This window comes from Saimiri boliviensis, chromosome 3 (genome assembly GCF_048565385.1).
Source record: "Saimiri boliviensis isolate mSaiBol1 chromosome 3, mSaiBol1.pri, whole genome shotgun sequence".
Taxonomy (NCBI): Eukaryota; Metazoa; Chordata; class Mammalia; order Primates; family Cebidae; genus Saimiri; species Saimiri boliviensis.
Window position 1 is genome coordinate 122923962 of NC_133451.1, and position 18460 is coordinate 122942421.

The following is an 18460-nucleotide window of genomic DNA, read 5'->3' on the forward strand; positions in this document are numbered from 1 at the left end:
TAACCAAAATAATTGAAAACAGTGTCTCTGAGAGATATTTGCAATCTCAGGTTCCTATCAGCACTATTCAAAATGGTCAAGAGGTAGAAGCAACCCAAATATCTACCAATCAATGAAAACATAAGGAAAATGTGGTGTAATCATACAATGGAATATTATTCAGGCTTTAAAAGTAAATCCTGTCACATGGATGAACCTTGAGGGCATTATGCTAAGTGAGATAATCCAGTCACAAAGGGACACATACTCTATGATTCCAATCATATGAGGTATCTCAAATTCACAGAAACAGAATGTAGAATGATGATTGCCAGGCACAAAGGGATGGAGGGAAAAGGGATTTGTTGGGTTTAGTAAGTATAGAGTTACAGTTTTGCAAGATGTAAAAGTTCGGGAGATCTGTTTCACAACAATGTGAATATACTTAACATACTGAACAGTACAGCTAAAAATAGTTAAGGTGGTAAATTTTATGCTATGTAGTTTTTAACATAATAATATTGTGGTTTATTTTGAGACAATAATGAAAATCCTTGGTAGTACTTGCACATGTAAAAATAATGTTAAGTGCAAAAGATAATGGTGTTTCATTTGTGTGATTTAAAAAAAGGCATCAACAAACATGCAAAATATTATCTTATAAAAAGGGAATAATCTTAAATGTTTTAAGATCCTTTTTTGAATTTGGAAGAGGCTAAAGATATCAATTAAATATAACTTTATTAAGAATGAAAGCTGGTAGAAAGAGGGTACCAAATGATAGAATATGCATTTAAAACTTTCAAACCAGAAGGGAGAAAAATATGAAATGAGAAAAAAGCTGTTTTGATTACAGTAGTCTTGTAACATAGTTTGAAGTCAGGTAGCATGATGCTTTCAGCTTTCTTTTTTGTTTTATGTTTTTAGTTTTTTTTTTTTTTTTTCTCAAGATTGTCTTGGCTATGCAGGATCTTTTTTGGTTTCATATGAAGTTTAGCATGGTACTGGTACCAAAACAGAGTTAAATAGACCAATGAAACAGAACAGAGGGCTTAGAAAGAATGCCACACATCTACAACCATCTGATCTTTGACAAACCTGACAAAAGCAAGCAATGGGGAGAGGATCCCCTATTTAATAAATGGTGCTGGGAAAACTGGCTAGCCATACACAGAAAGCTGAAACTAGATCCCTTCCTTAAATCTTATACAAAAATTAACTCCAGATAGATTAAAGATTTTAATATAAGACCTTACATCATAAAAGCTCTAGAAGAAAACCTAGGCAATACCATTCAGGACATAGGCATGGACAAGAACTTCAAGACTAAAACATCAAAAGGAATGACAACAGAAGCCAAAATAGACAAATGGGATCTAATTAAACTTAAGAGTTTCTGCACAGCAAAAGAAACTAATACTAGAGTGAACCAGCAACCAATAGAATGGGAAAAATTTTTTGCAATCTACCCATCTGACAAAAGGCTAATATCCATAATCTACTAACTTAAACAAATTTACAAGAGGGAAACACACAACCGCATCAAAAAGTGGGCAAAGGATATGAACAGGCACTTTTCAAAAGAAGATGTTTATGCAGCCAACCACTAACACTTGAAAAAAAGCTCATCATCACTGATCATCAGAAAAATGCAAATTAAAATCACAATGAGATACCACCTCACACCAGTCAGAATGGCAATCATCAAAAAAATCAGGAGACAGATGCTGGAGAGGATGTGGAGAAATAGGAATGCTTTTACACTGTTAGTGGGAGTGTAAATTACTTCAACCATTGTAGAAGACGGTGTGGTGATTCCTCAAGAATCTAAAACTAGAAATAACATTTTACCCAGCAATCCCATTATTGGATATATCCCCAAAGGATTATAAATCATTCTATTAAAAGGACACATGCACACAGATGTTTACTGCGGCACTGTTCACAATAGCAAAGACTTGGAACCAACCCAAATGTCCATCAATGATAGACTGAATAAAGAAAATGTGGCACATATACACCATGGAACACTATGCACCATAAAAAAGGTTAGTTCATGTCCTTTTTCAGGGACATGGATGAAACTGGAAACTATCATTCTCAGCAAACTGACACGAGAACAGAAAACCAAACACCACATGTTCTCACTCATAAGTGGGTGTTGAACAATGAGAACACACAGACACACGGAGAGGAACATCACACACTGGGGTATGTTGGGGGGTGGGGTTTAAGGGAGGAATAGCAGGGGGTGAGGGGATTAGGGAGGCATAGCATTAGGAGAAATACCTAATGTGGATGATGGGGCAATGGATGCAGCAAACCACCATCAGAGAATGTGTGTACCTATGTAACAAACCTGCATGATCTTCACATGTTCCCCAAACTTAAAGTATAATAAATAAATTTTTTAAAAAGAAATAAGACAAAAGCAAAATGTAATTCAGTACATAAGAAGACAAAGGGGGAGAACAAAAAAGGCATGGATTACAATGTAAATAAGAAATAAAAACACACCAATAGTCATGATAAATAGAACCACAGTAAGCACACTAACTAAAGACAAAACTTGCCATCATCGATTAAACAAAAAATAAACTGGACTGTAGACTGTCTAAAACACAGCAATAGTCATGATAAACAGAACTACAATAAGCACTATAATTAAAAACAAAACCTGCCATTCACTGACTAAATAAAAATAAACTGAATTGGATACCTGAAACAAAAGGTTGGAAATTATTGAATGTCTAGAGCAGGACAAAGATATACCTGGTAAAGATATTAATCAAAAGATAAGTGTAGCTTTATTAATAATAGACAAAATAGAGTTTTATCTGAACCATTTCTAGAAATAAAGAAACTCATTATACAGTGTTAACAGTTTAATACATCAGAGAGATAAAATATTATAAACATGCATATAAAATGATATAGCATAAATTAAAACAAAAATTAACAGAGCTGTAAAGGCAATTAACAAATTTACTATAGCGACAAGTATTTGTAAACATCTGATAAATCAAACAGACTCAACAATAATATAGAGACTATATGAATATCACAATTAAGATGAATGCACCCGACCATTGCACAAAACATATTTTTAAAGCAAGGTTAGTCACTTCTAAGATCATATCAGGCTGAAACTATTGCAAAGACACAGCGATAGTCCCTTACCTAATTGTGACACAAAGAGAGATAAATAGGAAAGGATGTTTGAAAAAACAACATTTGCAAAGAAGAAAAACACATTATAGAAAAAAATATGTGGGTTAAGGAAAAATAACAAACAACAGAAAAAATCAGAATTGAAACATAACAAATACTCTATTTTAAGCTGGTGCAATTCAGGTAAGGTAGTTCTGAAGGGAAAATCCAACCTTCAGTGTTTACATTGGAAAAGAAAACATGCTTGAAATTAATGAGTTAAATTCCCAGCTCAAGAAGTAAGAAAAAAAATCCAGCAGAATGAAACCAAGTATTAGGAGAAAGAGAATAAAAAAATAATAAAGTCACAAGGATTAAAATGAGTTAATATTTTTCATTGGCCTCTTATAACAATCCAATGTATTCACTAATCATAAATAATATTAAGAAAAATAATAGAGAAATATGATAGCTTTTTCTTCCTATTTGCAACATTTTTGGAAATATAGTTTTACAGATAATCATACATACAAGAAAAGTAAATTAACACTGAATGCTAATGGCAAGAGTTTTGAAGTTGGACAGGAGAAATATTTTTCCCAGATATTAACTTGCTGTTGTGAAACAATTTAATTGGGTTAATCTTGCTCCCAAACTTTTCATGTTGTATGAGGTTTTCTGACTCTTATTAAAAGAACTTAAATAGAAATTGATCAACACCTATAACCATATTACAACAAACTTACAATTCTTAAATTAAAAATAACTATACCAAGAACTATGCATGCATTCATATATTCCAAGTCAGTTGTAACTTTTTGCATCTAGAAATTATTTATGTTATGTGAGTGTTTGATTCAGAGTTTCCACTGTGAATATTACAAAAACCTAGACAACTCCATACCATGATTATCTCCTAATAACATTTGGTTATCATAAGAACATCAAACTTGTTTTAAAAAATTGCAATTCCATTACCACCACAGCTAATGAGAGCACTCGAGTTCTTCCAGCTAAATAAGAATCAAAGGCAAACTACAAACTACCCATAGGTAGTTTTTCAACTCATTTCCCCCTTTCCATTCTCCCCCATCTAATAGTCTTCAGTGTCTATTATTCCCATGTTTGTGTCTATGGGTGCTCAATATTTAGCTCCTACTTATAAATGAGAACTTGTGATATTTAAATTTCTGTTCCTGCATTGATTCATTCAGGATTATGGCCTTCAGCTCCATGCATGTTGCTACAAGGACATGAGTTCATTCTTTTTTTATGGCTGTGTAGTATTCCATAGTGTATACATACCACATTTTCTTTATCCAATCCACCACTGATGGCATCTAGGTTGATTCCATGTCTTTGCTATTGTAAATACTTTTAAATTTCTTCTTGAGTAAGAACTTAGTAGCAATATTTTGTGAAAATTTTGTCCATTTTATTCAATGTTTTTAAGTTATTGATACAATGTTCACATGATTCTTTTATTCTCATTTTGTTATCTGAAGACTCTATGCTTATAATAATCTTTTAAAATCTTTTTTCCAAATGTTAGATAATTGTGCTTTCTTTATTATTCTTCATCTTTCTTAATCAAACATGTTTTCATCTATTTCCTTGGGATTTGTTTTTGTCTATTTTTTTTTTTTTTTTTTTTTTTGAGACAGAGTTTTACTTGTATCGCCCAGACTAGAGTGCAGTGACGCAATCTTGGCTTGCTGCAACCTCCACTTACTGGGTTCAAGTGATTCTCCTGCCTCAGACTTCCAAGTAGCTGGGATCACAGGCACTTGCTAACATGCCCAGCTAATTTTTGTATTTTTAGTAGAGACAGGGCTTCACCATGTTGGCCAGGCTGGCCTCAAACTCCTGATCTCATGTGATCTACTTGGCCTCCCAAAGTGTTGGACTTACAGGTGTGAGCCACCACGCCCAGCCTTGTTTGTTTGTTTGTTTGTTTTCAGAGTCTCGCTCTGTCACCCAGACTGGAGTGCAGTGGTGGGATCTCACCTCACTGCAGCCTCCCCATCCTGGGTTCAGGTTTAAGTGATTCTCGTGCATCAGCACCCCGGAAGAGCTGGAATTACAGCTTTGTGTCACCATGACAAGCTAATTTTTGTATTTTTTAGTAGAGATGGGGTTTTGCCATGTTGGCCAAGTTGGTCTCAAACTCATGACTTCCAGTGATCCTCCCATCTTGACCTCCCAAAGTGCTGGGATTACAGGCATGAGCCACCTCTCCTGACCCATTTCCTTGTTTTTGTTTAAGTTAATTCTAACTATCAACTTTGTTCATACTTCCTAACATATGTTATTTTCATGTCATTAATTTTATCTTTTACCATTTCCTTTTTAAATATCTTTCTTTTATTTTATTGCTCTTTTTCTAACCTCTTCATATGGTTATCTAGGCTCATTAGTTTGGGGTCTTTCGTATTTCCTAATGTAAGTATTTAAGTCTGTGAAGTTTCTTTCAACTAAGTGCTACTCTAGTTCCATTTTACAGGACTGGTATTCAATATTTTTCTCATAGTTGAAAATAGTTTATAATTTTCATTATAATTTTTTCCTGGTTGAACTGGACATTCAGATGTATATTTTAAAATCTTAAAATATATGGGGATTTTTAAAGTGTCATTTTGATACTGATTTTTATCACAATTCCTTTTGTATCTGAGAGTATAATTTGTATTATTTCATCCCTTCTATTGAATTAAAATTTTTAAAATTATATCTTTCAAAAAATATTCCTGGAGTTTAAGCAATTTCCATTACGAATTTTCTGAAACTTTTAGTCTATTCGAAAGATTAAACAAAAATAAAGGATAAAGCAAATTTATATTTGAAGTGAGGTGAACCTTTGTACTTATATGAGAGTAAAATGGTAGGCTTGATGGTATAAACTACCTTCTCCCCTGGGGTCACAGACACTCTCCAGATGCAGTGTGTGTAAGAAGGATAGCCATTGGGAAATCCTGGAGAAGAAAGGTTGCCATTGGATTCTTGCAGGGTTTCTCCACATGCTAAAATGAAAAAAGATATAAGATCATTTGTTAATTTATGTAAAGGACATGAATATCATAAATAAAGGCTTGAAGGGTTTTTGTATTAAATGACTAAATATTTGTATTTCATAGAAGTAGTTTCTTTTCTAAGTAAATTTCTTTTTACATCCCTCTTACCGAAATTCCAGTATATTTAATGGCATCACTATGGTGAATCACTGAACAAAATTTTAAGATAAATAATCTGGCATTCATAAAATTCTTCCTTATTGAAATCATTCTCATTCATTTCCAAGGAGCCTGTAGCCACTCTAAAGTACACCCATATTCAGATTCAGGCCAGTGATACCTTCATGATATGGTTCTGGGACCATCTGAAACATTTCACTAACATATTTGATTTAAATTGAGGCTAAGTTTAAGTAAATACCATATCAAGTTTTAAAAATATTAAATAATAACTAATGAGTAGGCCACAAAGTTTCTAAGAAAATGTCCAACACAATAAACTTTTTTCAAAATAAGTATGTATATATAAAATATATAAGTATGTATATATATATAAGTATGTTTATATAATATATAAGTATGTATATATATAACATATTATATAATATATATATATATACATATATATAGTAATTATTTGGAAAATTTAAATCTTCCATGATGTATATATACATATACATATACATATATATACATCATGGAAGATTTAAATATATGTATATATATGTAATATATTATATATATATAAACATCATGGAAGATTTAAATATATATAAATATATAAATATATTTTATATATATATATATACACATCATGGAAGATTTAAATTTTCTAAAAAGATACATATATTTATTTACTTTTCTCTGTTGATGTTAAGTAAAAATTGCTGAAAAGTCGACTTGTGTATTTTCCTCTTACTAGGTTTGTTTAATTCCCTGGAACCAATTATCAGTCATTTGAAACAGCAAATTACTAGCTGCACAGCATCAGGGTCTGTGTTCGTCCAAGGCTAGTTCTCAGCACCATTCTACAGTGGGCTTTCCTGTTGTTCTTGCAATACATGCTATGTGCCACATGAACCTAGGCTGCTTGAAGCATCCTCAGCTTAAGAATAATTCCTCCACTGCAGCCAGTCCTCTTTATAACCTTCACTCAACAATTTGAAAGAACGGTTTCTTCCCTCTGAAGGACACTGCAATCGAAACGGAGCTATTATCTCATTCCAGGGCCTTAGCTACCAGCAGGTAAACTCTCATCTCATCAAATTCTCAATAAATTATAAATGGATCTGGAGAGCTTGTGTTAAATCAAGAAAGATAGTGAATTCAAAAACAGAGCTCTAAAAATAGATGATATAAATATTTATTCAGAAAAATAGATATTATGTTTGTACAACACAATAAATTTAAAGTAGGAGTAAGTAATGTTTAGTCTGATGAGCAGTCAGACAAAAGCAACTTTAGGACAAAATAAAAAAGCTCAAGGTCAAGAATACATAAATCGGCACTGTTCTATAAATCATCTAGGGCACTTGATAAATGTAAGGTTAAAAGAAGACTTAGAGACATGAAAATGTATTAGGATTTTATTAATGCAAACAATGTGCTTCTAAATAGGATCAATAAAATGCTAAATAATGATTTGGGAATTATGTTTCTATTAAAAAAATCTATAATTAACAGCAGTTTAAGACTAAATTCTGTAACAACTTAAAATCCCAGCAAGTCACAGAGAATGCCAGTACTGAATTTCCCAAGGTGCAATTAAATAAATTAAATATATTTAATCCATAAAAGTATGCATACAATACTGTTCTGATTAAGAAGATACATACTTGCTAAACAAAATACAACATACACTAAAAATTAGTAAGTCTATAATATAGTGCCTGATTATAATGCAAGAAGTACAAACATGTATACTCAAGTTGTGGGAATTACTTGTGAATTTTCTTCAATAAATGTGATTGTCCCAGGCTATGTCCCTGCTACATAAGATGTTTCAGAATTTGCTGATTTATTCTCAGATACAAAAGTCAAACTTTATTATTTAAAAAAACTAAAGGAAAATTAGAAAAAAAAGTTGGCACTACTAAGTCAAAATGCTTAGACTGTCCATTGACAGCAAGGTGAGTTGATAAGATGACATAAGTTTTTTAAAATTTAATTTAATTTAATTTTAGAGACAGTCTCAATTTATCACCTAGGCTGGAGTGCAGTGGTGCAATCTCAGCTTACTGCAGCCTCCACCTACCAGGTTCAAGCAATTCTCTTGCATCAGTCTCACAAATAGCTGAGTTTACAGGTGTGAGCCATCATTCCCAGCTAATTTTTGCATTTTTAGTAGAGATGGAGGTTTCACCATGTTGGACAGGCTTAGTCTCGCCGCTTGTGGAGCTATGTGATCTGGCAATAGATGAAGGTGTGTTACAGTAGTAGAGTGCCAGAGTTCTAAGGGATCATATTCTTTCTTAATACGACAGTGCACAAAGAGACTTTTCTCTCCTGTCTCTAAAACCAAGAGCAAGAAATGGCAATGAAAACAATTGCAAACTGAAAGAAACATCCTCATACTCTCTGCTTCAAAATCTAACCTATTTCTATATTGAGCTTTTTCATAATGAGTATGCATTGACTGTGCAATGACTGTTTGTCGTTTCATATACCAAACTAATTTATATTTTTGGCATATATAAATAAATATAAGAATAGATTGCAAGGTGTTTATCAGCTATATATTTCATAAAATGAGAGTATTACTTTAAGGAAAATTAAAATGTATATATTTTAATGCAATCACTCTTCCGATACATTAAAAAATGTGTATATTATTTAATAAGGTTCAGTAGTATTTATAGCCAGCCTGTTAGAAACTTGCCCTTTTAGACTCAAGGCCCCACTTGTCACAGATCATAAAAGCCACAACCCTGAATAACTATATTCTTTAGCAGGTCAGTATTCTTTTCAAGATTAGCCTCTACAAAGCAGTGCTATAAAAACGCAGATCTAATAAAGCTGAACAAAAACTGATGAGAAAAAAAGCTGGCATTAAAAGTAGCCAAATATATTTATTGGCTTTATTTGCCAGCATTTCTTTGATTTTTTAATTTCAACTTTTATTTTGGATACAAAGAGCACATGTATAAGACAGTTACATGGGTATACTGCACCCAGGTAGTGAGCATAGAAACTAACTGGCAATTTTTCAACCCTTGTGGCCTCCCACTCTATCCTCTCTAGTAGTCCACAGTGTCTACTGTTTCCATGTTTATGTTCATGTGTGCTCAATATTTAGCTCCTACTTATAAGTGAGAACATGCAGTATTGGCTTTTCTGTGCCTGTGTTAGTTAATTTAGGATTATGGCCCCCAGCTCCATCCATCCATGTGGCTACAAAGGACATGACTTCATTCTGTTTATGACTGCCTAGTATTCCAGGTCTATAGGTACCACATTTTAAAAATCCAACCAACCATTGATGGACAACTAGATTGATTCCATGCCTTTGCTATTGTAAATAATACAGTGATGAACGTGAGAATGCATGTGCTCTTTTGGCAGAACAATTTATTTTCTTTTGGATATATACACAGTAATGGGATTGCTGAGCTGAATAGTAGTTCTAAGTTCTTTGAGAAATCTCCAAACCACTTTCCACAGTGGCTGAAGTAATTTAAATTCCCATCAACAAGTATATGTGTTCCCTTTAATTTACAGCCTCAGCAGCATCTGTGGCTTTTCATCTTTTAAATAACAGCTATTCTGACTGGTGTGAGATGATGTCTCATTGTAGTTTTGATTTGCATTTCTCTGATGTTTAATGATGATGACCATTTTTTTTTCACAAGTGTGTTAGTGCTTGTATGTCTTCTTTTGAGAAGTTATCTGTTTATATCCTTTGCTTATTTTTTTAATGGGGTTATTTGTTTTACTTGTTGATTGGCTTAAGTTCTTTATAGATTCTGGATATTAGATCTTTGTCAGATGCGTAGTTTGTGGCTATTCGCTTCATTCTGTAGGTTTTCTATTTGCTTTGCTGATGGTTTCTTTTGCTGTGTAGAAGCCATTTAGTTTAATTAAGTCCCACTTGTCCATTTTCATTTTTGTTGCAATTGCTTTTGAAGACTTAGTCATAAATTCTTTCCCAAGGCTAACGTCCAGAATAGTGATTCCTATGTTTTATTTAAGGCTTCTTATAATTCGAGGTCTTACATTTAAATCTTTAATTCATCTTGAGTAATTTTTGTATATAGTTGTATATGGTGAAAGGTAGAGTCCAGTTTCATTCCTCTGCCTATGGCTAGGCAGTTATCCCAGTACCATCTGTTGAATAAGAAGTCCTTTCCCCATTGCTTGTTTCTGTCTGCCTTTCCACCAGGAATTTCTAACAAAGAGTAAGAATAAAACAAACTCCAAAGGAGTACGCAGTTTTATAACCCCCTCCTCTCTGTATGAAAACCAAACACAATGAAATCTCAATTTATATGCTGTCTTCTGGGTCATTTACACATAAGTCATCCTATTTAGAATTATATGTACAGTTATAAATCTTTAACTCTATTCCATTTATGTGTTTGGAGTTATTGGTAAACCTACTGCATCAGTGTAATAATGTCATTTGGCCCATGGTAAGTAAGTAGATTTATGCCAATATCATCGTCCTTAACCTGATAAATCATGAGTGCACTTCATTTAAGGAAAAGAAGAATCTTAAACATATAACCATATGCAGGGCTCAAAGCTAACTATTTCAGAAAGGGAAAGAAACAAAAAGGGAGATAGATACATCCACATGCACACAGTGGCTGAGAGGGGCAGAGAAAGAAACATAGGAAATGAGAGAGAACAAGAGAAAGAGAGGGAACTATTTGGTGAATATTAAAAAGTCTATCTCATACCAATCAAAATGGCTACTATTAAAAAGATGAAAAGCAATAGACACTGGTGAGGCTGTGGAGAAAGAGAATGCTTACACACTGTTGTTGGAAGTAGAAAATAGTTCAGCCATCATGGAAAGGAGTTTAGAGATTTCTCAAAGAACTTAAAACACAACTACAATTCAACCCTGCCATCTTATACTAAGCATATATCCTAAGGAAAATAGATTGTACCACCAAAAAGACACATGCACTGTTATGTTCATCGCAGCACTGTTCACAATAGCAAAGACATGGAATCAACCTAGATGTTAATCAATGGTGGATTGAATAACGAAACTGTGATACATATACACCATGAAATACTGCACAGCTATAAAAGGAATGAAATCATGTCCTTTGTAGCCACATGAATGGAGATGGAGGCCATAATCTGAAGTGAATTAACTTAGGAACAGAAGACCAAATACCACGTATTTTCACTTATAAGTGGGAGCTGAACATGGAGTATGCATGGACATAAAGATGAGAACAACAGACAGTGTGGACTACTAGAGGAGAGACAGTGGAAGGCAGCAAGGTTGGAAGAACTACCTATTGGGTACTCTACTTAGAACCTGGGTGACAGGATCATTCACAGCCCAGACCTCAGCATCACACAACATTCCCAGGTAACAAACCTGCACATGTAACCCTTGAGTCTAAGATAAAAGTTGAAAAAAAAGGCCAAGAAGAAAAAATCATTCACAAAGATTTGGTAAACTAAAAGTTAACACTAGAACATATGTGTGTGTGTGTGTGTGTGTGTGTGTGTGTGTATAAATGTATATATATATATATATATATATATATATATATATATATATATTTACATTTCTATGTCACTTACTCCAGTTATTTTATTAGCTGTAATACAGTAACTTGTTTTTTATACTGTTTCAGAAACATAAAATATCTTTTTCACAGATCATAGTGCTTTCATAAATGTGGTTTTACTGTATTAAACAAAATAATGTATACATTATTTCTATATTTCAAGTAAGAAAATGGCCCATTAATGTATTTTATACAATTGAAATCTAAAGTAGAAACTATGCTTCTAATAATCTTCCTGTTTATAACTGAAATATCCAAGAATTGTAGGCTAAAAATTAAATTACAGTATCATAAGGTTAGTTTTTTATTCTTCCTGAATTTTCTACAATTCAGTGTGCATATGAATCTCCAGTGTACTTCTCAAATGTAGTGTATATAGTCTTACATGTAGAGATATAATCAAGATAGTTTTATACACAAAGTGTTCATTTATGTAGTTGCTACTAATCAAATAATTTTTGCTTTTTAAAAGTTAAAAAATATATGCCCAATGTTACTGGACATTAGTCAAGCATCACCCATATCTTTTGTCATAGTGGTATCATTCTCTTATAAATTCATTTTTAATGGAAATTTGAATTTTAAAAAAGATACCACATATACATGTATATCTTACATGCATACATAAAACATTTTAAAGGCATTTATATAAATATGAATGCAACCTAAGTAAGCAGTATGAAGTAAATTAATGAATATTAAGTAGAAATGTCTTTTGGTACATAGAAAAATTAGATAAGCAGACAATTAGATATATTTATATAGAAAAAGATTTGAAAACTCACTATCAATACTGAATCATTATGATGTAAAAGGTTTTACATACAGCTTTAAATTCTGAAAATATCAACTGCCCTTCTAAAAACTTAATAGTCCTAAGTTAAAAGAAAACTAATAATTACAGTAAAATTGAAAAAAACAGAATTTCTTACAATTTTCTTTAACAAATCTAGTACTGAGGAATAGGAAATCCCTTCTCTCAGCAGAAATGTCAACAGAATCCATTGGGTTGAATCAATGAATTAAGTACCATTTCATACTGAATTATGAACTTTTTAGGTATTTCCTGGGAGTATTCAACCAATTCACTTTTTCTTGCTTGCACTTGAGGCTTTCTCTGTTCAACATAAGGGCTCTATACTGTATGTCAATGTGTACATATTCAATTTTTAAGATGAATTAGCTAGCCCTCTCCTATAGCCAAAATGAAAAGTTCCCTGAACTGACACCAGAAATTATAAAAATTTAAGTAATATGACTTTTCCAATAACTTAATATATAAACATAAACAATTATCTGTATAAAACTCCAACAATTTAGATATTCATCATTTATCTGCAAAGATTATCAAATTCATAACCAATTAGAACTTTTACAGTGATTATTTTATTATATCTACAATCTTAGGTATGTAGAACAATACTTCCAAAAGTAAATTTTACAAGTAAACATTGGGAAAAAGAAGATTTCCTCGGAGACATAATTTGGAAAAACTGTGTTGTACAAAGTTAAACATGTTTGTTTGCTGTAGGATATTTCAAATATTGTGAGTACACTGGAGGTGCATAGAGTCTAGATTTCTAATTTGGAAAACAGAATCTTTTTCTTTCTTGGGCCATGAAAACATAGTGTTCCCTTAGAACATTAAGACCTTTCATGAATCTGCTTTTGAAACTTTATTTAGGGGAAAAACATAGAGTAGTTCACTTGCAACTGGTTAGAACATTTTTTTTTAACAACAAAGTTATATATTCCTATTGATAAAATTGTAATATATATGCCATTAATGATGGTACTTGCAAGAAAAGATCATCCAGGATCCAGTTCTGAAGTTCAAATAAGGGATATGCTTTTATGTTAGAAAGGAAACTTAGTATTTGACTACGAAATCATGCAACTACTTAATTAATGACTATTAAGCAACCATTCTATTTTGCTCTTTCACTCATTAAATTAAAAAAAATAAAGCATACTCTCCCTGTGCTTGAACTTTAATTTCAACAACTTGTTTTAATTTACAGCAATTAGGTGTTCCAGAGTTCTCTTCTGCCTCATTTTATGATTACTGACTTTGAACTGTACATGTCACTTGCCAACAGGGAGTGAGACAAATAAAACAGTTGATTAAATTGTGGCTTGTTCATCTGGAAGAGTGCAATCAAGCACAACGATGCTCTTGTGTTTGTGTGGTGCAATACCTGGACATCTATACAGCTTTCTTGCCTGTGCGATATCTCCTTTGCTTAGACGAGTTCGCTGACCAATTGCAGGTCGAATGCCATTATCATCACGGGAGGGGAGAATGGTATCCAGAAACATCCCTCTGAAAAAAAAAAAAAAAAAAAAGAAGCAAACCACACCTAAGTCACCAAATGAAAACTCATACAGTCTTTACAATTATAAAATTATTTATTTCAAACTCAAGTCAATCAAAGGAGAAATACACCTTGGGCGATTTAAACAGTGTATCAGGCTTTCAAAACACTTTCATCGATGTAGAAAAAAATTATGCATGTTAAATGTGTATGCCTAGTATAAAATCAATGATGACATTCTTTTTTTCCTAGAAACATATATGTTCTTAAAAATATGGAATACCTTATAATCCCCCACAAAGTACACCATGACATTTCTTTTGGTTTCCCAAGCAGATCTAAGAATTCCTTAGATTACCAGGTTGCAAAACAATTATTCCGCATAGAGGTCTATTTCCCTAATAGCAACCTACAATAAATAATGTTGAGGTTACTAAAATTGTAAGAGTCAAACAAAATACACATAGGTGAATTTTTCTGAATTAAACTATTAATTTAACCTAAGTATTCATAGAAGTCCAAGTATTATAGCAAATGTCAAAAGAAAAAAAAAATAAAGAATGCCAAAACTTAGGGCGATTTAAAGCAAATGTTTTCAATTTTTCATGGTAAAATTAATAAATAAGAAAACCTAATCAATGCCCTAATAATGTTAAACTATAGATAGCTGTTGGGACTCAACATTGTGGCAAAATATTCACTAATTTTTCCTAATATACATGACCTAAAGTTCTGAATACAGTACTTTCTATTTATTTTAATGTATGTCAAACATTTATAGCCCTAAAGAAGCAGGAGTTTAAAAGTTAAATAAACTGGGAGGCTATTCCAAGGGTTTGAGAAGTAAGGGTTGTGTGTATGTGGATTTACCAAAAACAAACAACAACAAAAAACCTTTTTATAAAAATATTTAAAATTAAAAAATAAAATGTTATAATACCTTTCATATTGAGATTATGATGGAACACTTCTTTCCAAAATGAATAAATGAACATAAATGCATTTAAACTGACATTTGTATTAAAAAGAACAGCATTTTAGCTCTACTTAGCGTCCATTAGGAAATACTAAGCACTGTTCTAGGTCTGGATTTATAGCAGTAAATAAAACAAACAGAAATTCCTTCCTCTATGATTCTAGTATTCAAATATGAAGAAAGAGACATTAAACAAAGGATTGATAATTCAGGTAGTAATAAGTACTATGGAGAAAAATAAAGGTGAGAAGATGGATGTTGATTGTGCAGTGATGGGCTGCTTTTAAATAGAGTGATCAAAGAAAAACTCACTTGAAAGTTGATGTTTTAGTCACACGTGAAGAAAGTGAAGATCAGAGAAATATAGGTAACTGGCTGTACAGCTTCCAGAGAAACACAACATCTCAGAAATAAGAGGACCCCTAAAATGTCTGAGCACCAGCCAGATAATTTAACTTTTACTCTGAGGACAATTGTTAATCTACAGGAAAATGGTAATATGATTTATGAGTAATTTTATCACTAACTACCATAGCTCCTAGGTAAGGGAAAGGGCTCTGATCTTTAGATATAACTAATTCAAATAGGGAGACTGGAACTCTTTACTATACAATCTAACCATGTACACTATCTGAAAAGAAAGCAGTAAAGTATAGCTAGTGATTTATGAGAATTGACCATCAAAAGTGAGAGTTTGTGCATAATTGATTCCATTTATAATAGTATCAAAAAACACACTTAGAAATAAACTTAACCAAAGAAGTGAAAGACTTTTATACTGAAAGCTAAAGACACTGCTGAAAGAAATTAAAGAAGAGATGACGATCCCTTATTCCTGAATTGGAACACTTAACACTGTTAAGATGTTAATACATCCAAAGTCATCTCATATTTAATGCAATTTCGATCAGAATCTCAACAATATGTTTTGCTGAAATAGAAAATTTTAACCTAAAAATCAGATATGATATCAAGAGATACCAAATAGCCAAAACAGTTTTGAAAAAAGAAGAAAAATTTGAAAGATTCAAACTCCAACTTTGCAGAACTGATTTCAAAACATACCACAAAGCTGCAGTAGTAAAAACAGTGTGGTACTGGTATAAAAGCAGACCTATAGACCGGCAAAATAAAATAGAGAGTACAGAAATAAACCACCATGCACATGATCATGTTATCTTTAACAAGGGTGCCAAGATCCCTCAATTAGGAAATGACAGTTTTTTTCAACAGATGATGCTGAGAAAACTGGATATCCACATTTAGAAGAATAAAATCAAGCTTTTTTAAAAAAAAAAAATTAATTAACTCAAAATGCATTAAATAACTAAACATAAGACCCAAAACTATACAAATCCTAGAATAAAATACAAGGGGAAAGATTCATGGCATTGGATGTAACCATGATTTCTTGAATATGAAACAAAAAGCACAGTCAATAAAACCAAAATAGACAAATAGGATGACATCAGACATGCAACACTGTGTACATAAAAGGATGCAGTCAACTGAATGAAAAGACAACTTACAAAATGGGAAAAATATTTCCAAATCATATAAAATAAGTTGTTAATAACCAGAATATATAAAGAACTTCGACTACTTAACAACAAAATAATATAAAATAAGTGGTTAATAACCAGAATATATAAAGAACTTCTACTACTTAACAACAAAATAATCAAATATTATTCTGACTTAAACATGGGCAAAGGACTTAAATAAAGATTTCTCCAAAAATGATATACAAATGCCACCAAGTATATAAAAAGATATTCACTATTCATCAGAGAAATGTAAATCAAAACCACAATGAGATATGACATCACAACCAGAATGGTTAACATTCAAATAACAAAAAGTAATGTGTTGATTAGGATTAAGAGAAATTGAAGCCCACATGTACTTTTGATAAAATTCTAAAAGGGTGCAAACACTATGCAAAAGAGTCTGGATGTTCCTTAAAAGTTAAAAGTAAAACTACTATATAATCCAGCAATCCTACTTCGGGTAGCTAACCAAAAGAATTAATAGCAGTGTCTCTGAGAGATATTTGCACACTCATGTTCATATCAGCATTAATTCACAAGAGCCAGAAGCTACACAAATGCCCACTGATAGATGACAAGATAAACAAAATGTAACATATATTTACAATGAAATATTATTTGGCCTTAAAAGTGAGGAAATACTTTCACATGCTACAACATAGACCAACCTTGAGGAAATAATGCTGACTGAAATAAGCCAATCACAAAAGGACAAATACTGTATGCCTCTAGTTATATACAATATCAAAAGTAGTGGAATTTATAAACAGAAAATAGAATGGTGACTGCAAGGGTCTGAGGAGAGGTGGAAACGGAAAGTTCTTTAATAGGTATAGAGTTTCAGTTTTGCAAGGTGAAAAAGTTCTGGACATCTGTTTCACAATAATATCAATATCCTTTAATAACACTACTGACTTGTATGCCTAGAATGGTTAAGATAGGTAAATTTTATGTTATGTGTTTTTCTGTACAGTAGAAGTGTTGAGTTTATTTATGACAAATGCATAGGATGGCTTGGAAACAATAGGTTAAGTAATAAGTAACAGTGGATTGGCATTCAACACAAAAGCAGGTGTGAAGGAGGTGGAGTATGGGCAACAAGAGCAGATAAATTTATGGGAAAATATGCAATGTTATATGGAAAAAGAGTATAGCATAAGAGGAAACACACATTTTGAACTTTGCTAAACGTTTATCATCCATGAGGGCCAGAAAGAATAAACTGTTTTTCTCTACTCTCCAGTACTTCCTCTGTTCCAAGGAACCAAAACTCAGATTAGTTCTAAATAATATAATTCAGTAGCAGAAGAAAGGGATTTTAACTGAACTGGAACCCAAATCCTCATCTGTTACATGTTTTATGGAAAAATCCATTCCAAGAAAATTTCTTTACCAGAAAATAAAATTCTGTAACTCTTTATAATTAATTTAAAGTCAAGTTACTGGTGTCGTATTTGGCTAGCTATGTGCAGAAAGCAGAAACTGGACCCCTTCCTGACACCTTACACTAAAATTAACTCCAGATGGATTAAAGATTTAAAAATAAGACCTAACACCATAGAAACCCAATAAGAAAACCTAGGCAAAACCATTCAGGACATAGGCATAGGCAAGGACTTCATGACCAAATCACCAACAGCATTGGCAACAAAAGCCAAAATAGACAAATGGGACATAATCAAACTCCACAGCTTCTGCACAGCAAAAGAAACAGTCATTAGAGTGA

General features: G+C 32.4%; 1 protein-coding gene across 7 annotated transcripts in view; it reads right to left on the minus strand.

Moving 5' to 3' along the window:
* TLL1 (tolloid like 1) overlaps positions 1 to 18460 on the minus strand; it is a 250564-nt gene that overhangs the window by 91454 nt on the left and 140650 nt on the right. For all 7 annotated transcript variants that reach the window (XM_003944192.3, XM_074396755.1, XM_074396754.1 and 4 more), the window contains 2 exons: positions 14092 to 14216; positions 6034 to 6149 (listed from right to left, as the gene is read on the minus strand). In XM_003944192.3, coding sequence (XP_003944241.1) covers positions 6034 to 6149; positions 14092 to 14216 — 241 coding nt within the window. The remainder of the gene's footprint in view (positions 1 to 6033; positions 6150 to 14091; positions 14217 to 18460) is intronic.